This window comes from Hemibagrus wyckioides, linkage group LG03, assembly GCF_019097595.1.
Source record: "Hemibagrus wyckioides isolate EC202008001 linkage group LG03, SWU_Hwy_1.0, whole genome shotgun sequence".
Classification (NCBI taxonomy): Eukaryota; Metazoa; Chordata; class Actinopteri; order Siluriformes; family Bagridae; genus Hemibagrus; species Hemibagrus wyckioides.
Window position 1 is genome coordinate 26,306,004 of NC_080712.1, and position 22,485 is coordinate 26,328,488.

The window sequence follows — 22,485 nt, forward strand, 5'->3', positions numbered from 1 at the left end:
ATGTATTATTAAATAAGTTGAATTAAAATAAACTAAAACTAGTGGTAAATAAAAAGCTTCATTTAGAAATTTCTATCACACTTTAAAGGTCATCCTATCAAACAGACCAGCATTAATTTGATACTGGTGGCAGAATACACACTCCCAATAAAAATGTAGTAACAATCAGAATACTTATATTTGCAATTAATTTCTGAAGCTTATGTTACAAAGAGATTGTTACATACAGTATCATTCCAAAACCTCTAGACTGATCATGTACATCATATTTTCAACAGCGGGAATATACAGATTAAATTGTATTTACATTTCTGCTAAGAAGACACTGTTAAGAACACAATGGCATTATTATGGAGTTGGAAATTACAGCGAATCCTTCAAACCCTTAAATAACTGGCTGAAACCCTTATTCTGTGTGATAAGTAAAAAACCGGAAGTTTCTTTTCTGTGTGCGTCAGCTTTAGCTAGATATAGATTTCTGATATGGGACAATATTTACTGGAAAAAAAACCTTACACATAAGAATTGAGCTAAAATTGGCATATATACTGACAAACATAAATGCTGGTGTTTCTCTGCCATTTTTACATCTGTATTTTATATATGTATATTTTCACACATTGCTTCTAACCTGGTAATTAAAAATAATCAGTTTGTGTTGGAAGATATCAGACGGGAAATGATTTTTTTTCACTAACAAAAGCTGTTCAGTTTGTAGTTTGTACTTCATAGTAAATGTGTCGTATCGCAAGAGAGCTGATGTAGTTCTGTTCCGTCTCCAGAGGAGTCAGCGGTGTCCTGGTCCAAATTTGTCACTGCTAAAAGTGGAGTGTCCACAGTGCTGCTCTGTCCCAATGCACCAGTGTCCTCTGAAGGGACGACAATAACGTAACGGTCGTCCTCGTCCGCTGTCGAGCTCTCGTGGACGTCCACCGTCACTATGGCTGTGTCTGTGGTCTGGCGGCTGCAGGACGGTGAGGAGGTGAGGATGGGGCCATCCTGCTCTTCGTCGTCCTCCTCGGAGACCGTGGTGTTGATGTAAATGATGTCCTTTTTGTCAGAAAGTTTCTCTGACAGATTCGTTAGCATCTGCTTCACCTCCGTAAAATCGGGTCGGTCCACAGGGTCGGCACGCCAACAGCTTAACATGATGTTATACCTGCAAAATGACAGAAATAGTTGATATCATCACAGTGACAGGTAACGTCCATCATTCTTTACATACAGTACATATGAACATGTAGAAAGTCAATGCATGGAAATATAATGCATGAATGAAGTCACACAGATGACTTGCTTCTAAAAGCTTTTAACCCTAGCAAGTTAAAAAGCAATATGTGTTTCCTCATAAGGATGAATTTCCTCCCGACACTACACTACAATAGATTTACTGTGAGTTCATATCCTCCTGAAAACTTCGTATTTACAAGTTGGGAAGTCGTAATTACAACGTCAGGTGTGTTCAAGTCACTTTAGATGAAGGTGTACATTCTCTTTATTAACTACAAAAAAATACAGCAAGGATTTTTATCTTTACCGCTAGAAAATTAAGAACAAAAAATGTGCATCATATGCTTTTTTTCAATTTATGAAGCCACTAAAAACCTTATATATCATATGCTATCATATTTGAAATATAATGCATGTATTTCAGTAACTTGCTCCAGACACATAACTGAAATCAGCTTCTCAGATGAGTAAACATTCAATTTCAACAAATTTACCCTCGACTACAAATGGTGCATCCATTGATTCCACTATGTCTTCTTACTGACACTGCACCAACTCGGAAAGATGGAGCTCAAAGATAATCCAATTTCCCTACTTGTAAATACGACTTTGTGGTGGTGTTTATGTGCATTAAACTTGTAAATACAATCTCGCTGACATGAACATGCCATTAGATAACCTGATGCTTGGTGCCATTTCTGGAAAACTGTCAGTGAGAAAAAGATAAAAATCATAGACACTCACAGTTCATCCAAGCAGTCACTTGGCTGCTTCAGTCTGTGGCCTTCCAAGAGGTAGTCATAAATCTCATGGTTCTGGACCCCGGGGTATGGAGTCATGCCTCGAGTTGCTATCTCCCACATGGTTACACCAAATGCCCACTGAGAGGAAACACAGAAATGATCAGTAATAAGTAATAAATATGTGATCAAGCTACTCAGTATCAGTATTCTACACTCCATATCCTCAAGGGTCAAAGTGTTGTATGTTGTACTGACACACTAACTAGGTCATCATACAGCCTCTTCTTACCACGTCACTTTTCACAGTGAACACTCGATCTGCCAGACTCTCCACAGCAATCCACTTGACGGGCATCTTGGCTATCCTGCCCTGTCTGTAATAATCTCCACTGTAAATCTTCTTTGAGAGGCCAAAGTCTGCCACACACACGGTCATGTCATCTCGTAACCTGGGAAGGCATACACAGGAAGGAATGAAAAAGAGCATAGAAAGAAATAAAGTGTGAAAATAAAAATGGCTATGAGAGAGAAAGAGAGTTAGGAGAGCACAGAACTGTTAGGACTGGATATCCTAAGCAACTCTCCTGTTTTCAGTATTCTAAAACCAGGTGATTTCCAATGGTTTTGGATCAATTTTTGAACAGTGAATACCAATAAAGATGAGTTACACAACTAACATACTGACTGTACATAATAATAGGAAATATTAAGTACAAGACAATACTTATTTAGGCTGCACATTTGATGGGACTCTCTGGTGATTTATTTGCTCTTTGAAGAGGTTCTCTGATGATTTATTTGCTCTGGTCTACATTTTAAGATGGCTAACAGAAGAACTATGCACTCTTGTGATGCTGTCTTTGCTAGCTATACACACACCCTTACATGCCTTGTTTTTTGTATATTGTCTTTACTGCCTTTTCTTTGATACTGCACTTTATATACCATTTATTCTCCCTCACCGTCCACTTTATTAGTTTACTGAATGTACACTCATTCAATTCAGTTTTATTTGCATAGTGCTTTTACCAATGGACATAGTAACAAAGCAGCTTTACTGGAATATATAAACTCAATGAGCAGTGATAAAAATCAATGAGCAAGCTATATGTGAAGGTGGCAAGGAGAAACTCCCTGAGATTATACAAGGAAGAAACCATGAGAGGAATCAGGCTCAAAAGGAAATCCATCCTCATCTTGCTGACACCAGGTAGTGTGATTATAAAAGTTCTTACTATAATTGTTAACAGTTCTCTAATCAGTTCTCTAATCAGCCAATCATGTAGCAAAAGCACACTGCAAAACAGTCATGCAGATACAGATCAGGAGCTTCACTTAATGACATCAAAATGAAGAACTGTGACTTCGCTGCCTGGTGAAGGTTGCTTGTGTGTCATTTAAATGCTGTGAAAAGCTCATTTTAAAGCAAAATTATTTATTTTATTTCTTCCACAGCCATCTGCTACTCCTTCCCATATTAACCAGTGCATTTATTTAAACCAGCTGCATCCAGCATGCAGCCAAACTTCAAGGACATTCATTTTACAGCTGAATTTTACAGTGATTGATTGAAGGAAGAGAAAAGAGCTGCAACTTATCTTTTATAGCCTATATCAATCAAACAAAAAAAATGTCTTACATGCAGTTCCGTGCTGCAAGGTCTCTATGTAGGAAATTTCTGCTGCTGAGGTATTCCATTCCCGAAGCAATGTCAATCATAAACCTCACAAGAGTTGGTACTGGGAGACACTAGAAAAGACACATACATACACACACATCTGCCTTAATATCTGTCCACTGCCATGATTATTAACCCAGCAGTTAGAGCTCAGTCTATACCTTACCCCTAACTTCATTAACCATGAGAAACAACACACACATACAAACTTGGTCCAACATAAGAGTTCAAAGCTAATTTCACAACCAGACTCCTTGAAAATGAAATGAAACACAAATCCATAATAGACTCTAAAGATAGCTTACCAATTGATTGTTTTCAAGCCGGGAGCGAAGAAGGAAGCTGTGCAGGTCTCCGTATCTCATGAAGGGGAGGATGACCATCGGCCTGGGGAAGTGGCCTGGACCCACATCTAAACATACACCTGTATGAACGGATCAAAAAAGAAAGCTGAAAAAACTTTGTTATTGCACGACAATGTAACTAGCCAAAGCTGTGGAAGAACTGGACAGAGCCCTGACCTTCTTCAAACTTTGAATTTAGTTAGTGTAATTATGTTTATGCATCATTAAGGGAACATTTTTGCATTCTGGGATGAACTATTTCTTCAGATGACATGAAAGAACTGAAAACTAGACTTCTTACCCAGTAGCCGAATTACATTAGGGTGCTTAAAGTCCTTCATGCAGGCAGCCTCAGTCAGAAACTCTTCTATCTCCCTCTGAGAGAAATTATCCACTGGAGAAAAAAAGCAAATCTCTGTTTAAATGTTTCCACTTTTAATGAATCACACAAAGAGTTGGTGGATCCAATTTGCACCAAATATTTATATAAACTAAAGTAAAATCCATATACACCAACATACTGAATACGGAATATAAATAATCAGTGCATCATAATTAAACATTTCAACAATAATATGAAAAATGTATTTTTTCACTATGTGACACTGGTTATTATATCCTTTTTTTAAATAAAGTTGCTCAAGAAATGCACTATGTATTACTATACACTATGTATTACTAATATAATGAATGTGACTAATGTAAATATTAATATACAGTATGTAAGTAAGAGTGAAATTATAACATCATTAATAAGTACAATTAAGTAATAAAACAATAGGAATATAAAGGTCCTTCATAATGTTTTATACAGATGGGGTGTGGTTTATCCACCACAGTATTTTTGGCAAAGAATAACATTTTTATAGTTCGGACAAAATTTTAACTCACTCACTTATATTGGTTTCAAGAGATCATTGGGCATGATGCAGGGAAATACCCTGGCTGGGTATAGATGCACACATATTCACACACATTCAATTTATCCTAGCCAATCCTCATGCTGATGTGTTTTTGGAAGGTGAAAGGAAAGTGAGAACCCAGAGGAATCCCATGTGAACAGGGGGAGAACATGCATAGCATACAAGTTACCTGAGCTCAGGATTGACACCTTTGAAACGTAAGGTTGCAAGGCTACTCAGTGTGCCAGTGCACCACTTAAATATGCATACAAACCTGTCTAATTACTGTTTCCAGATCAGTGTTAAACTGGACTTACTTTTCATCGTCTTCACAGCCACTTTTTCTCTCGTTCCATCAGGCCAATTTAACCGGCCCTCCATTACAGAACCAAACTCCCCTGAGAAAAGAAACGGATCAGTGATACTGCATGAACAGAGATACACCTGAACAATATGCAATATGCAAATAGAATGTGGTTCCACTATCCATAAAAACACAATCCATTCTGCTTTAAATCAGCTCTGAACTGGTTCTAACCTTCTCCAAGAACTTTTCCGATGACAAGCAGGTTTCTTAAAATCATCACATCCTGAAGCTTGGTCTGGAGTTCTTCACTGACACCCAGGCTCGTGACTAGATGAACATCGGTTAAGATTGAGGTTAAACATTGAAATTTCAAGGCAACAAAAAACAATAAATAAATATACAACATTGATTTGATGTATGATTGAATAAGACCTCATGCAACACTACATGAAACTATATGGAATAATGATATAAAATCTACAATCCTCTCAGCATTCTGTATGTGTGTGTGTTTATGTTTATGTATATGTGTGTTCTCCTTTGCTGTGGTACTTGTTACAATGATTGTAAGTTTTTTCGTTGACTGACAACTTCATGAACAGAGTAAGCAGTATACAATCTCTAACCATAAATTTCCAAATTCTAAATCTGCATTCATCAGTGGATGTACCATGAAGTCACCAGGTTTTTCTTCTACTGGGTACCATAGTAATAACGTTTCTCAGTGGGTGGCGCAACTAGCAGTACACTTTACCAAAAAATTTGTTTTATTGTTGCTAAAATGAAATATTTTGGATGGAGATTTTGAGTTTGTAGGCATCATATCATACAAGATGGAGTGGTCTTTGACACAGATCACATGCACTCAACTGTCTTCAATCCTATTGGTAGTCGCTGCACTGATTCTCTCTGGGTTTGCAAAAAGTTAAACTTTTCTCAACTTTGTCATGTTGCTGGACACGCCCCACCTAATCTCCAACGCTCGCTGTCACTCATGTCACCATATTTACATTACATATACAGCACATGGCAGATGTTCTTATCCAGAGTGATTTACAATTATCGCATTTACTCAACAGAGCAGGGGCAGTTTGGTGGTCATGGGATTTAATTTCACAACCTTGCATTTAAAAGTCCAACACCTTAACCACTGAGCTACTGCTTCCCAGACTTAAACAGCTCTCTCTTTGTCGCTGTGAGTCGCTATATGTGTGCATGTAACATTAAGCTTTTTTTCTAATAAACATTTCAGACAAAGCTTCATACAACAGTGTGTCTAATAAAAATGACTCATGTTTATATATATTTTTCCTCTGTAGCAGGCATACTCTATTAGTCTTTATTAAACTTATCATCTAGTAAATATAGTTTTAGTTCTCTCTTTCTAAGAAACAAATCTGATATTGTTTGACCTACGTGTCAGTTCAATTGCTGATCGATTGTAGGACCTCTGAGGTCTGTACTCGACGACTGGTGAAAGCTTCCCACCGATTCCAAGCATCCTCCTGTAGGTGGAGACACACACACACACACACACACACACATGAGACTCACAGAGCAATTACACAGCCAGAGGGGAAGAAACCCTCAAACCATAGCCATCAAAGCAGGAGCCATTTGAATGTAGAGCTTAATCAATCAGGCTGCAAAAGAATATAGAAATAAGACAAATTCCCAGAGGAATGTGGTGTGAGTCAGAAGCTCCATAAAGGTTGCCTGGGAATGCTGAGGGGAGGGGTGTTTTTATTTTTGTTCCTGACTCAGTTTGGGGCACTGGAGCCCCTCAGAACTAACCCAGTCAGCAATACCAGTTTTAACAAGAAAAAAAATTCCTCCCCAGCTTGGCATGTCACTCCCCTTGTTCCTCATTTGTACCTCAGAAAAAATGCTCCTGTTTTTAAAAATGTTGAAATAATTCTGAGGCTTTTGAGATGATTTGAGGTATTAAGGCTATTTAAGTTCTCCCAAGATCTCTTTTATTATATTTAATCTTAAAATATCCACATGTCTGAGGAACTGAGGAACTTATAATGTGTAAACAACTTCTGGAAGTAGGTGATTTCCTGTCCTCGAGAGCTACAGTTTGTTCCGACCACAGGAGCAGCTATGAGCTATGTATATTTGTTGTGTCTATTTCCAAAAAGTCACACCAGAGCTCCTCACTCATATCCAGCCAGCAAAGCTGTTGGGGTGATTTTAGATGCATTTAATATGCAGCATGTGAACTTTTTAAACGGCATACTTTTAAGGAAGGTATGATGAAAAAGAAAAAACGTGTATCCAAACTTACTGTAGTCGAGTCTCTAATATCTGGCTACGCAGACATATAGCTCCAAATATCAGAATCAGCACAAGACAGATGGCGCAAACAATACCAAACACAATGTACACAGAGTCTGAAACATGTCTGTCTGGACTAGAAGATGGCCGGGGCATATCTGGGAGAAAAAAGAATACACATATATAAATATATATATACACACAAAACATGTAAACAAGCAAGCAAATAAACATCAGCAATAATAATTTCCCTTAAACGCTCAAAAACTCAAATATGGCATAACTTTAACTTTCATTTGTGTGCAAATCAGCAGCTTATTAAGGACTCATATAGTTTAGAGAACTGGGTTCCACATAAATGAAACTGATCAGAGTTACTCATTATATATCCGTGTCCACTTGAGTGATCAGTTTTTTAGAGCACTTGCACAGATTTTCCTGGTTAAGCCAATCCTCGGTATGTAGATAAATTATAATTTATGGGATGTAAAGATTTAACTTGATATTGATGTGAAAGCCTTGTTTATGTGATCAAGTACTTTATTATTTCACTAATATGTAAAAAAATAAAAAAATAAATAAAAAAATAACAATAGCTGTTGATTACCCCTACTTTCCACTTTATTAGGAACCCCTGCTTTTTTATGTAGTCAGCCAATCATGTGGCAGCAGCATGCATCATACAATCATGCAGATACACATCAAAAGCTCCTTTTCACATCAAACATCAGAGTAAATTTCTGTGTAATCTCTGTGACTTTAACTGTGGCATGATTGTTGGTGTGAAACGGGCTTTCAGTTCAGAAACTGCTGATCTGGGATTTTCACAGTCACTAATACACAGAATGGTATATAACTGCATAAACAAGCAGAGGTACGGGTGTTTATATTAAAGTGGGCAGTGAGTAATGTGGACACGATTGACTGGGGGGGTTAAATTTACCAAAGTTGGTGCCATTCTTTCCATTCAAAAATGAATGCTGCAATGCGAGTTGAAAAAACACGTCGGGGTATTGGGGTATAAAAGGAAAGACATTCCTGAATTCTTGTCCAATGTTATTAAGCTCACCAATTGCCGGGACAAAGAACCAGTGACGAGAGCTTTTAACTCCACAGCCAGCCTGAGTGCAAGCCATCACTTCCACAGTGTATGAAGTGTTAAACTCCTGCATGGCCACTGCTGCCTCTGTGGACATACTGCGAATCTGAGACCCACAAAAAAAAGCTCAAAGTTAGGTAACACACAGAAGTTTCGACACACAGAAATACCAGTACATCACAAGGACTTGAATTCCAGGCAGGCAGTGTTCATAACAAAGCTAACTTAAACATGTGCTGCAATAAAAAACAAAAGTGAAAAATAAATCATGTAACAGAAATAAGGGTCAAAATGTCAGTGAAAACTGGGAAATATAAAAGAAACTCTGCTGATTTAGGACACACCAAGAGTCACAAGATGAGTCATGCAGAGAACACAAAGTGACAAACGTCAAGGAAAGAGGAAGAAAGCCTATTTCTCAAAGTCCACTGGAACAACAGGCAGGCATGTGACAAATCAACAGCTCAGCTTGACAAATTCGCATCTGTTCCTTCTATTACAAAAGCATGACAGCACAACAGCTAACGCAGCTGGCGAGAAGATCAAAATGTGTATTTGTTACCAAACAGCTGGATCCTTGCTTACACTTATGGCTAATAGCTAGATGGATGATCATTTTAATCAGTTTAGTTGTATTCATATAACGTTGTTAAGAGTGGACAGTGTCACAAAGCAGCTTCACAGAAATATATAAATACAGGATATTAATTATAAACTTTAAATTTAGCTCTAATGAGCAAGCCAGAGGAGATGGCTGAGACGACATGAGGAACAAACCTTGAGAAACCATCAAAAAGGGAATCCATCCTTATCTGGGTGACACCGGATAACGTGATTAGAAACCATTTCACTTCTATAACTGTGCACTATATGCTCAAAAGTGTGTCACCAGGAAATTCATTCTAGCAGCGAGTGCTTTCAAGGTAATGAGACTCTAATCAGATGTAGGGCATCAATATGGATCAGTCAGATTCAAAGAGCAGAAGGAGTCATGATTACTGGCATCGCAGCTTTAAATATGTCTTTAAATATGCACGTAATGAACATTACACCAGCTGAACTAAGAGGAAGTAACAGGTGTTAGAGGTCAATCAAGTGCAGTTCCACACTTCCACACTTCCAGTAACTGGTTGTTGTCTGACAGCCATATTAGTGAATCACTTCTAGAGAAAAGAGCGGCACAATTTGCTTTCTACTTTCACAACAAAAAATTCCATTCAGACGACAATGACTCACGGTCTGAAGAGAAAAAAAAACAATTAAATTTTCACACCGTTCTTTTCCTTTGTCAAAAGAAGAACTTCTTTCTGGTCTAGACAGAAACATCACTCACAAAACAGACTGGCTTCTTAGTGAATATACACAATATATATCGGGATATGTTGAGCAAAATCCACAAAAACACTGTGAATGGGTAAACATGTACAGCATGCACTGTAAACAATAAATACAACATTTATTATGTAGTTTTACTCTGGTTGTTTCCTGACCTTTACATCAAAACTATTAAATTATTATAAGTGATAAGCTCATATAAATGTTGATAAATGATATATGTACAATGATATAAATGATAAATGATTTAATGACCATTAAAATTACAACATTTAATAGTTCCAATTCCCCATTCTCAAGGTTAAAAATCCTTTTTCTTGATAATTACTCATCATAATCACAAAACACATTTCCCTTTTCCTGACAATGATCTAGATACTTTTATTTCAAAACTACAGCAAACTGTCCAAGATGCAGGTCATAGTCCAGGTACTACAAAACTAAACAACTTTATGATTATTGCAGAGTTAGAAAAATGCTGATTCTCCGGTATAGCCATCTTAAAACCATAAGGAAGCTTGTTTATGATGAGGGGGAAGAAGACAAACAGCAACAAAAGGCTTGATGATGCTTATGCATCATCTAGAGATTTCCTCTAGCAAGTGTCCAACTTAGATTTTGCATAAATGTTTCAAATACAAGTCTCTCTTTCTCTTTCTCCCTCTCCCTCTCGAACTACACATGCTACTACATAGATGCCAGTAATCATGACCACTTCTGCTTTCAGGATCTGACTGATCCAACCTGTTACTTCTGGGTTGAGTCTATTTACTTGGAAAGCACTCGCTGATGCTGCATATGATCCCAAATGTCCAGCCAGGAGATACATGAGATTCCTTTGAATAGTACCTCTTAGAAACCATGACAATGGCTTAAGGACTGCAACTGCTATGGTCAGTTTTGCGCTCAAGTCTCCATCAATGCATAGTGAATAGTTCAACATAATGTCAACAAGACAGACTTCATGTTAAAGCTAGAATGAATTTCTGGGTTACTGGTTACAATTGCACTTTTTGACCATATAGAACACAGTTATAGACGCAAATGATTTATGATCACACTAGCCAGGTGAGGGTGGGTTTCCTTTGGAGTCTCTCAGTGTGATTTTTTCCTTATCCCCATCAACTTTCACTCACATTTTAAATGTAACTTTTATCTCCTGTGAATTATATATTTCTGTGAAGCTGCTTTGTGACAATGTGCACTGTGAAAGTGTCAAATTGCTTGTTATCAAAACACTGACACAAGTTACATTTTTTTAACATAAAATCTAATATGAGACTTCATGACTGAATATTCACTGAATATATAGTCTACTAGAATACCTTGCTATCTAAATACATATTTGTCATTTTTGATTCATCATTGCTGTATATAGCCCAGTATAACCCAATGACCTTCTCTTTTATTACTCACTCGAAATACTATAGTCTGTAGTAAACACAATGACTCACACACCATACAAGTCACTGTACTCCAAAACTGAAATGTGAGTAGCAACAATCTTCTGTAGTTTATGTGAGCAAAATGCACACATAAAATCTAAGAGAACCCTAATATCTGATTCCACTGGATTGGTAAAGTGTTCCAATTTATAGACACTCACTAGCTCCCCTTTCTCACAACAGCAGAGTCAACACGCACTTCCTCTGAGACACATGAAGCCATCACATCTTTTCAATCTGTTGCTCATTAAGGGTCACAGGGGAAAAGGTAATGCCATCTTCCCCACCCAGACAGCTAGTTATCCACAGAAGGCATCATCAGGATACAAACTCGCAATCCCAACATCCTGAGCTACAAGTTTTTCCATAGACAAGTAGTAAAATGTAATATTTAATTTTCATGTATTGGATGTGAATTTTTTTTATCATTAATTATTCTTCAGGATAATCTTAAAAATAGGCTTCATTCAAGCTGGAGCTGTTACGTTCTGCCCTTTTGCCCTAAAAAGCAACCCTGAGATTGTTTGTCAGGGAAGTGTTACTGTTTTCCTAGCAATTCTATGCAGTTGTCCCTTTAAATCATTGCTATTTTCTAACCACTTGAGGCAAAGGAGTGCAACAAAAAAGCATTTGTCTTGTCTTAGGCGAACATGAATCTCGCAGCCAGGCTAAGAGCCAAAGAAAGAAACGTGGCTGTTACGCTGCCCTGTGATGCAGCAAGAGCAGCGGTTCTAAAAGATGCAGTTGGCTGGCTTCACCTTTGAGTCTCAGAGAAAGCGTATGTTGTCCTTCACCAGTCCTTAGCAGATTAGGAAATAAATGACAAGGAAACAACTAACCTTTCTGACATGTTTCCCATCATCGACAAGGACATTATATCCTTGTAGGATCCCATTTATCTTGTCAGGAGGAGGAGCTTCCCATCGTACCAGCAGCATGGACTCGTTTACATGAACAGTCACATTCTGGGGGGCCACTGAAGGGACTGAAGAGATTGAATAAATTTTTTATATTGATAATTCATTGCGCAGAAACTGAAACCAAGCTGAAAACCAGCACGTAGCTAACATGGATCTGACAGGATGTCCAGTGGTGATGTAAACTTCTAAATTTCCACAATCATCTCACAATCATATCTGTGCCCCATCACCACATGACTGCAAATGAGAGAACAGTCTTGAAGTATCTGAAAATATCTCTATGCCTTTCCTTTAGGAATACACAGGAAGCATAATGTGAACACGCCTTAAAGGAAAGGCATATTTCCTCTCCAATACTACTCCTACTCCCACACGAGCTTTCCAGAAAAAATGTGCTGATAGATTGTGACTTCATTGCTACTGAAGCTTCATAACTAATGAAGCTGTTATAGTTTCATTACTTCATGCAAATTCATTGTTTTTTACTGAATATGTCAGCCAGTCTGTTGAATTGTAGCCCTGTGGTTTTGTTGTTTATACAAAACAGGTTGATGAATTACGTGGTTACATATAAAATGATTGAAAACTTCTGTTGCTTTTATTTTCAGCCACAGATGTCTAGTCAGATGTGTTACAACGATGTGCAAACAGAAAATCCTGAATATTGCTTCATACATAATGACAGTAGACTGACTCTAACGAATATCAGGCAACTATTGTAGTTGGCTACGCTAGATTGTTTCCCTGGAACAAAAAACATATCCATCAACTGGAACGAACTTGACTAACTTTCATTTGTCTAACCAACTTAATCCTAACTCAAGTGAAATTGAAAGTTAACTCTGTTTAAATTCCAATAGAACACACACCTCCTTCTGTAGTGTTGCTCTGTACCCAGGAGCTGGGTGGCGAGGGGCCAATCTCATTTGTGCAGGACACACTCATGTTATACCAGGTCATGGCTTTCAGGTCAGTGATCTCGTAGGAAAATTGAGGGACAGACACGCTGTGCACCCTAGTAGGGCTTCCCTTTCGGCCCAGCTCTCTCACCTAGAACAGAGGCAAAACATTACTTAGAAATGAAAAAAAAATATCTAAAAAGATATTATGTGTTCAGCTCATTTAGAAATTTCAGTGACTTAAGTAACAAGGAAATGGATACCAGGGTTCATGTTATGAGTGGCCTTTTTAAAACCATATTAGGAGCCATACTGTGATTCCTATTGATATTAACAATTAACAATTCACTTATCCTTTTCTGTACCACTTTTCCTACAAAGGGTCCCAGGGAGCCTGACCCAGAGGAGTCTAGGGACAAGGCAGGGAACACCCTGGACAGTCCATCGCACACATACACCAATTCACACACTACAGACATGCCAATCAGCCAACAACACTTATATTTGGACTGGGGGAGGAAACCAGAGGATGTGGAGGAAACCCCTGAAGCTCAGGGAGAACATGCAAACTCCACACACACAGAACAAAGGGGCAAAACAAATCCCCATCCCCCAAGGGGTGCGAGGCCACTCAAGGTGCTAACCATTAAACCACCGTGCCCCCATGCTCAACTCCTATCAAGTTAAATGATTTACTGTGACGTAGCAGACGCTGAGCGGGGAAAAGCCATCATGTCCAGGAGTCCAGCTTAAGACGAGTTTGTTTGCTTCACGGTTCTCCACTGTAATTTTGGACACCTTGGCTGGAACGTCTGAAAAAATATTTGTATATACACAAGACAACAAATTAAGGATTTCATGCATTGCACTAAATTTTCAAATCCAAACCTGGAATCTGGTTTGAAAGCAAGTGAATTCTCTCTCTGCTATTCTACCTTTAATGTTGACATGAGCCTCTCTGGAAACTGTGACTCCTTTGGCATTGTGAGCCTCGCAGCTGTACTGAGTGGGTGAATCCACACCTACAGACATGAGAAATGATATCATGATATTATTTAGAATTAGAGCATTGTGGAATACAGTTTAATATTAATAGAGCGTTCACATATTGCAATATTAGTAAGACAGTGAGAATTTCCAAAATGTGGAACTAGGAGTTGTTTGTAGGAGAGGTTAAAGTGCCTACACTGAAAAATTCAAGATCCTCTTTCACATGTTCATAGGTATTTGTGACTAAAATTTCTTAACCCTTAACATGGCCTCATATCTCTTTCAGACCACAATGAAGGTTAATGACTTTGTTTCCATTGGGCAAACTAAACTCTGACAGGGTGGGCAATTCTCATTCTGAACATGAAACACAGTACCAGGCTTTCAAAGCCCCTTCTTACCCATCAACCCTACACTGTCCACTCTGCCAAAACCAGTGACAACAGAGCCATAATATCCCTTTTGTCTCTGTTTATTCGTCACTTTTTTCCCTGTGCTTGCTCAGAAAAGCTATCACAATGGGTGTACTATTGCGCTCCCTCTTGTCATCAACAGGAAGCTGTTTGTTTAATTGTTTACATGGGGCAAAATATCAACCATGTCTGTCTCAGACTGATTTTAGCTCTATGGCCTACAGAGTATCTTGTATGTTTCTGACGCTACAATGTTGCCTACAAAGTTCAGAGTAACATCCATGTGCTGTATATGTATATGAATTTTGAATCAGCTCTTTGGAGCTAGATGTAATCATGAGGTCAAAACAGTTCATGGCATCACATGTCTAAATTTTACTTGGCTTCTTATTGGGAAAGTAAGTGATTCTTGGTCTTGTTTATTGACCAAACATCTGGAAGATACTTTGAGATCTGGAAGATACTTTCAGACGATTACAAAGTTTTTCAGGTTAAGTGCATGTAGGATTTTTTTTTCAGAGAAAGTAATCAGAGAATTTTGTTGTCATGTGCCATTTCCCAGATGCCACATCAGCCATATCCACTGACTATTCCCTCACTTGGTGAATACACAAATAGTGGAAAGCACATGCCCAAATTAAAAAATTCTGGATGGTGGATTAAATGCACTAAACAGACCTCTCATTTGCAGGAAAGTAGAACTTGTTGTGGTACTCTGATGTTAACCAATCTGGCAAAGCATAATACATTCCGTGCAATGGTTGTCAAATGTATGCCATTTCAGCAAGTTGCACTTCAAGCTGAATCAACAGACAAACAAATCACAACTGTGTGGCAGCATGCCGTCAGCCACCAAACCCACAGAAAGATGGCATTGAAAAAAAGGTCAAAAAGTACAAAACATCTAATAAAGACACACTGCCTGCCCTCACGTTTCACTTCATTCATGGTAGTGGTATTTAAAAAAAAAAAGGATAAGCAGAGCAATAAATTTTGAGACAAAGAGGCGACTACTTTCTGGTAAAACATCAGCAGCAGAGAGATCTCACAGCTGTTTGCCTGCTATCTGAGGAACTGTAATTACTGGCTGTGGTGTTTCTACATGGCAACAGTCTCTTTATCTGACCCTACACATCTTTATGCAGCGTTCACTCATGCTTCTAAAGTACAGAATTAGAAAAACAGAAACATGGATATAGAAAAAAAGTGCGGTTTGGTTAAACACAACAACTTTTTGCTCATACAGAGTGCTGGGGAATTTATGGGTAAAACGATCATATGTCATAGACACAAAAGACACACTGACAGCTTTCTGTGCATGTATGTGTATGTGTGTGTGTGTGTGTGTGTGTTACATAAGAGACCTACAGTAGTAAAAAACTGAATGCCTATTGCAATGTTCCAGAAAAAAGATTTTGATTTAAGGCAGTTTTAAGTCTATCACAGATACACTATATTGCCAAAAGTATTCGCTCACCCATCCAAATAATCAGAATCAAGTGTTCCAATCACTTCCATGGCCACAGGTGTATAAAATCAAGCACCTAGGCATGCTAGGCAATGTTTTTACAAACATTTGTGAAAGAATGGGTCGCTCTCAGGAGCTCAGTGAATTCCAGCGTGGAACTGTGATAGGATGCCACCTGTGCAACAAATCCAGTCGTGAAATTTCCTCGCTCCTAAATATTCCACAGTCAACTGTCAGCTGTATTATAAGAACGTGGAAGTGTTTGGGAACAACAGCAACTCAGCCACGAAGTGGTAGGCCACGTAAACTGACGGAGCGGGGTCAGCGGATGCTGAGGCGCATAGTGCGAAGAGGTCGCCAACTTTCTGCAGAGTCAATCGCTACAGACCTCCAAACTTCATGTGGCCTTCAGATGAGCTCAAGAACAGTGCGCAGAGAGCTTCATGGAATGGGTTTCCATGGCCGAGCAGCTGCATCCAAGCCATACATCACCAAGTGCAATGCAAAGCGTCGGATGCAGTGGTGTAAAGCACGCCGCCACTGGACTCTAGAGCAGTGGAGACGCATTCTATGGAGTGACGAATCTCACTTCTCCATCTAGCAATCTGATGGACGAGTCTGGGTTTGGCGGTTGCCAGGAGAACGGTACTTGTCTGACTGCATTGTGCCAAGTGTAAAGTTTGGTGGAGGGGGGATTATGGTGTGGGGTTGTTTTTCAGGAGCTGGGCTTGGCCCCTTAGTTCCAGTGAAAGGAACTCTGAATGCTTCAGCATACCAAGACATTTTGGACAATTCCATGCTCCCAACTTTGTGGGAACAGTTTGGAGCTGGCCCCTTCCTCTTCCAACATGACTGTGCACCAGTGCACAAAGCAAGGTCCATAAAGACATGGATGACAGAGTCTGGTGTGGATGAACTTGACTGGCCTGCACAGAGTCCTGACCTCAACCCGATAGAACACCTTTGAGATGAATTAGAGCGGAGACTGAGAGCCAGGCCTTCTCGTCCAACATCAGTTTGTGACCTCACAAATGCGCTTCTGGAAGAATGGTCAAAAATTCCCATAAACACACTCCTAAACCTTGTGGACAGCCTTCCCAGAAGAGTTGAAGCTGTTATAGCTGCAAAGGGTGGACCGACGTCATACTGAACCCTATGGATTAGGAATGGGATGTCACTTAATTTCATATGCGAGTCAAGGCAGGTGAGCAAATACTTTTGGCAATATAGTGTATCTTACATTTAGCAATGAACTAATTAATGAACTAATTTCACTTTATAATAATATTTATAATTTAAACATGTTGATTCAGTCCACTCTTGGGCAAAATAAAAAACATTTTCAAGACACAAATATTTTATATATACTTCCTTAATAGATTGTAAGTAGAATATAGAAAATTAGACTTGCTATACTTCAGTACGTTTCGGTTATTTAAGCCGTATGTTCTTTTTCTATGAGCGTAGCCCTCTAACTTTTGCGTATTGCCTCACTCCTCTCGAACATTTCCGCAGCCTGGGCCTCAAAGAGCTCTTTTGTGTGGCTAATCTCTTTCTCTCGTGCACGGCTCTCCTCCCCTCCCCTCCCCCGTTTTCCATCTTCCCCTTGTCTCTCAGCACACGCACAAAAAATGTGACCTTTAACTTTTTGGGTCCCACTTTCACAACATCGCACTCTCTATTGTTTCTGGACGAGTGCTTTGTTGTTAAACAGAGCTAAATGCGATTAGCTCAAAATTTAACAGTGTTACTATAACGAAGTTGCAGGAAGGTATCTCATTAAAGCGTGTTGTGAAACCACTTTTCCAGAGCGTGTGACAAAATGCTGTATAAAATAAAATAACAAACGTGGACTAATTACTGCAATAAATACAGTGCAGGCAAAAAAAACCACAACAAACTCAAGCCCTGTTCTCAATCTAGATAATGCTTTGTTTACAATGTGGTATTTTCACCGCCTGGATCAGATTCCATTGGTGCTTAGTGCCTACACAAAACCCAACACACTGCCAGTGGCTCAGTGACGTTTTATACAAAGTCCAACTTTGGGATCTTCTACAACTAATCTCACCAGGGCCTGAGTGTTTTCCTTCAGCTTTGTGGAAATGGTTTTATCCCTTTTTTCCCCTAGAAAATGGAATTTGCACGTGTTGAGGTTATGCCCTTGTCCTGTTACACTCCACAGTGATGGGTAATGTCTTATATGAAGAATGGCTAGTTGTTCACAGTAAATTGTGATATCAAACCCATTTCTGCTCTGAGAGTCCCCAAGTTCTTGTTCATAAGCATAAAAAAATCTGAAGGCGTTATCTTCAACTACTAAAATCCTGTGTAAGGTTATCCAACTGAGGTAAAAACACAGGTCTCACACTGAAAGCCAACAGTGTCCTGACTCATTTCATATCAGACTTGCACTCATTTGTTTCTACTGATTGAAAATGTCCTATAAGTTTCTATACTGTAGGCAGAATGGAACCCCAGTGTACTGGTAAAAAGGGTTTAATTCCCCTTTAGTGTTATTGTCCTGTGGTGGTGACCGCAATAAAAGGTCAATAAAAGAGCCAGAGCAAGACAGAATAGCATGTGCCAATGCAATCGAGATCTCTGAGAACACTAAAATGCTGCGGAAGGTTCTTTTGTTAAAAACAGTGGTCCAAAGCAAAAAAAAGACGAAGGAATTCATTAGTGTTCAATAGATTCAGTTGTATATGACACAGTCTGAGTGACACCTTCCAAACATCCAGGGTTGTTCACAGAGAGAAAATACCACAGTCCCTCCCAACATACTGACCCTGTTATTTCATTGTTTTAGGATTGTGAGTGATGTGGCTGTCAGATGTGTGACTCACTGATTTTCTTTGCATTTTTTTGGACCCCTGAGGAATCTAGTTATACCTCATTTCCCATTGAATACTTTGAGGGTCTCACATGTTTCCTGTTGTTTTAACTTGTTTGGTAAGTGCTGGAATATTAAAGGCTGTGAATAACCAGAATAGCAGATCATAATGCTTTGTCAATAGCTGATACATCACTTATGAGCTATAACTTTCTGAGACCTCTATATTTTTTTCTCAAAGCCATTCATGCATCCGGTAAAAAAAAATCATCTATGTTGCATTTGTCAATTGGTCCAAATGAGGTAATATTCATTGCTTGAACAAAATCAGCGAGAGCAAAGTTTGGGATCCACGAGCACAACGCTTACCTTGGATAGTTATTGTGCTTGGAGAGGGACTGGTCTGATTTAACTTCTGGCCATTGAGAAGCCACATAATTGTGACAGGATTCGGGGGACCCACAGCCTCGCAGGTCAAGGCGAAAGAGCTGTTCCGTGTTACGTTTACATCGCTTGGCTGTTTAGTAAAAGTCGGTAAACCTGTATTGAGACAACCAGATAACATGAGACTTTGTTCGTAAATTCACTAACATAAGACAGCCACTCCAGGATGCCTGTTTGTGTTGTGGAGTTTTTCAAAATTATTTTGTACTTTTATTTAATCGGCAAAATTGCAAGCAAGAAGACACAGATATAATTACTTTCTATGTTAGCTATACTTAGAGACACACATGAATCAAAGGGAATTGACTGAATGTGTGTTGTGATGACATCACACGACATGTCTTAGCCCAAATCTACAGAAAATCTGTGTTAAAATCATAATATCAAGAAAATGGCTCGATTTTACGTTTTTAATTTCTGCTATCTCAAAATCCTGGAGGGACTGATAAGAACGGAACACCGTAAAAAATGAAAAGGATCTTACCAGCCACCTCAACAATGATGGGATTTGATTCGATCACTTTGTTACTGACACTCAGTCTGCACTGATACTCTCCAGAGTCAGCTCGCTGAACACTCTTAATACTGTGAGAAATCGAAAAAAATTATAGTAACAAAATAGCACCTTCTAGATGGCTTTGATTTAGCTAAAATCAGAGAACTACCACAGTTTATTTTTAAACATTTAAATGCAAATACAAAAAATATGAATGATCAAAACACATGATATTTGTAAACCATATTGCCACCTAATATTAATCAATCCTACTGAAATTTAGAAATAATAAAATTTCTTGTTTTCAAACCTGATCTTAGACAGCAGAATGACTGTTCCATGGCTGGACACAGTGGTCTGCGTGCCATCAAATATTTCTCTGCCATCTTTGAACCACAGGATACTCAGGTCTTGTCCCATGTCAGTGAGGTCAATCGAACAGTTGAACATGACTTCAGAACCCTCCGAACACTGAATTGTTCCCACAGTGGGTTTGAAGCGGAGTCTCTGGAGCTCCTCCTGAGACAAGTGTACACTTTGAACTCGGCCAGGCACCACCAAGGATTCCGCACTGCCGGAAGCTGCTACATCTGAATGACACGACCAGACACAAGAGTTAATAGGAACCATCGATGGCTAGCAGTTGGAGGAAAAACACTGTGTGGTATATGTATCATGTTTCTAATGTCAGATTCAGAGTAATTATTCATACCTAGCTTTTAACAAATGATCTGGTATATATTGTTGTTTACATCCAACAAACATGTTCTGATACGCATTAATATAATATTTTTTAAAAAAAAATACAAAGGTCAACCTTTATGACTGTGATCCTAATCATGTCCCAAGGTTTAAAGAGCTCAATTGCTTTCTTCTTCAGAAGACACCATAAAGACAATTGCCATTCAAATCACATTATTTTGACAGAATTTTCAAGTAGTATTCTGTACATTATAGTAATACATTTCCTATAGCATTTATCCTACATAAGGCCATTGGGAGTCTGGAGTCTATCTCTTGGGACTTGGGGCACAAGGTAGGGGTTCACCCTGGATGGATGCCTACCCATCACAGGGCACAATCACACACGCACACATTCCAGACAATTTAGAGATGCCAATCAGCCTACTAGTGTCTTTGGACTGGAAGAAACAGGAGGACTTGGAGGAAACCCCTGAAGCATGAGGAGCACATGCAAATGTGTTAACCACTATAATAAATAAATAAATAATCACTAGAATACTAAATTCTATTCAAGTTTAACACTGATGAACCGTCTTATAGCGGACACTCTGCTCCTGTTAACTGCATCCCAAAATGACACATACAGGTAAACACACACTAATAATTTTCTAACATTTTTGTGGTTCTGTAGCATTTTTCTGACTGTGCCATTTGACTGTTTCAGTTGCATCAAACATTTTTAAAGCTTCAATATCCAATATCTCAACCAGCCAACGGAAACGGTCCTTTACAACTAAGATCTGTTATCAGAGGAAGCATATTGTGTTGACTGGAAGCTCTTAATCCATATAAACTTACATCTACAGTTGACTATGGGACAGATATCTACTCAGTGAATGAACTTTTGAAGAATTTCCCTACTGTTTACCCACCATGCTTTTTAGCCTTAATAGTAAAGATGTGTATAAATAATTCTTTTCCTTTTTTTAAGTTTTGAGCTTGACAGTAAAAATTACCAACAATTCCTAGCCTTGTGTTCAAACAATTTATGGCTGTTAAAAAAGGTTTATAAAAGTTAATAAAGTTTAAAGGTGTATTCTATTTTGTGATGTGATGATGACAAACTTTTTTTTTATTTTTTAAACTGTTAGTTGAATTAATATTAAAATGAAAAAGCTCAGTTTTGAGCTTGACAGTAAAAATGACCAACAATTCCTAGCCTTGTATTCAAACAATTTATGGATGTTAATAAAGGTTTATAAAGCTTAATAACGTTTAAAGGTGTATTCTATTTTGTGATGTGATGATGACAAACTTTTTTTTATATTTATAACTGGATTAATATTAAAATTAACACAAGTTAGATATTAGATATCTTCAGTGGTTTAATAGATGGAGCTGAATTTAATCACCTGATATTTTTATGATTATTGGTCAATAATAACAACTCGTTGTATTTGGCTAGTCGAGGACAGAACTACTCCAGTTTATTTTCTGCCCATTAGTTTACCTTTGCAAATTAAGTTGTTTTTAAAACCGTAAATAACCACTCCCCCAAGACATCACTGTTTATGTGCACTATATTATTATTATTATTATTTTATCGTTACTATTTCACTCCTTGTACGTTCAGCCTAAAAGTCATTAAGGTTACAATGTAAACAGGGCACTGAATCCCGATAACTTACCACCAGCCAAAGTGACCACACACGAAACAAATCCAAGGAACTTTAAAACCTCTGAAGCCATAGTTAGATCCTTTTGTCCACCAGAAATGAAGTCCAGTTCTTTAATGAAGTGCGGGTTGCAGTGAAACCCGGTCAGCAGAAGCGCTTTTTCTCACACATGTTTACATGAAACGTGGAATGAGCTTTGTCCAACAGGAGTCACCTCCTCTCATGTAGGGTCAGTGGAGCAGGAGCTTTTAGCGCTCTCTGTCATTAAAAAACAACTCCAGCTGTTCAAGGGGCTA

At 38.5% G+C, this 22,485-nt stretch overlaps 1 protein-coding gene across 1 annotated transcript; it reads right to left on the minus strand.

The window, feature by feature from the left end:
- Positions 1 to 156: 156 nt before the first annotated feature.
- Positions 157 to 22,398, minus strand: mertka (c-mer proto-oncogene tyrosine kinase a). The gene is made up of 19 exons (XM_058385695.1): positions 22,202 to 22,398; positions 20,140 to 20,419; positions 19,818 to 19,918; positions 19,259 to 19,429; positions 14,118 to 14,204; positions 13,879 to 13,994; positions 13,153 to 13,333; positions 12,203 to 12,348; positions 8,554 to 8,689; positions 7,495 to 7,642; positions 6,621 to 6,709; positions 5,436 to 5,531; positions 5,215 to 5,295; positions 4,297 to 4,389; positions 3,957 to 4,075; positions 3,613 to 3,722; positions 2,263 to 2,422; positions 1,975 to 2,111; positions 157 to 1,159 (listed from the first exon to the last, which is right to left on the minus strand). Exons 1-19 carry the CDS (start codon positions 22,260 to 22,262, stop codon positions 727 to 729), a joined length of 2,745 nt encoding a protein of 914 aa, XP_058241678.1. The 5' UTR covers positions 22,263 to 22,398; the 3' UTR covers positions 157 to 726.
- Positions 22,399 to 22,485: the final 87 nt, after the last annotated feature.

Bases quoted from the DNA above. Each gene is read 5' to 3' on its own strand.
- mertka (XM_058385695.1), bottom strand. From the start codon at position 22,262: ATGGCTTCAGAGGTTTTAAAGTTCCTTGGATTTGTTTCGTGTGTGGTC. The intron at 5,296-5,435 runs GTTAGAACCAGT...TTCTTTTCTCAG, and splicing joins CGGAAAAGTTCTTGGAGAAG to GGGAGTTTGGTTCTGTAATG. The intron at 3,723-3,956 runs GTAAGCTATCTT...TGTCTTTTCTAG, and splicing joins GGCTTGAAAACAATCAATTG to TGTCTCCCAGTACCAACTCT.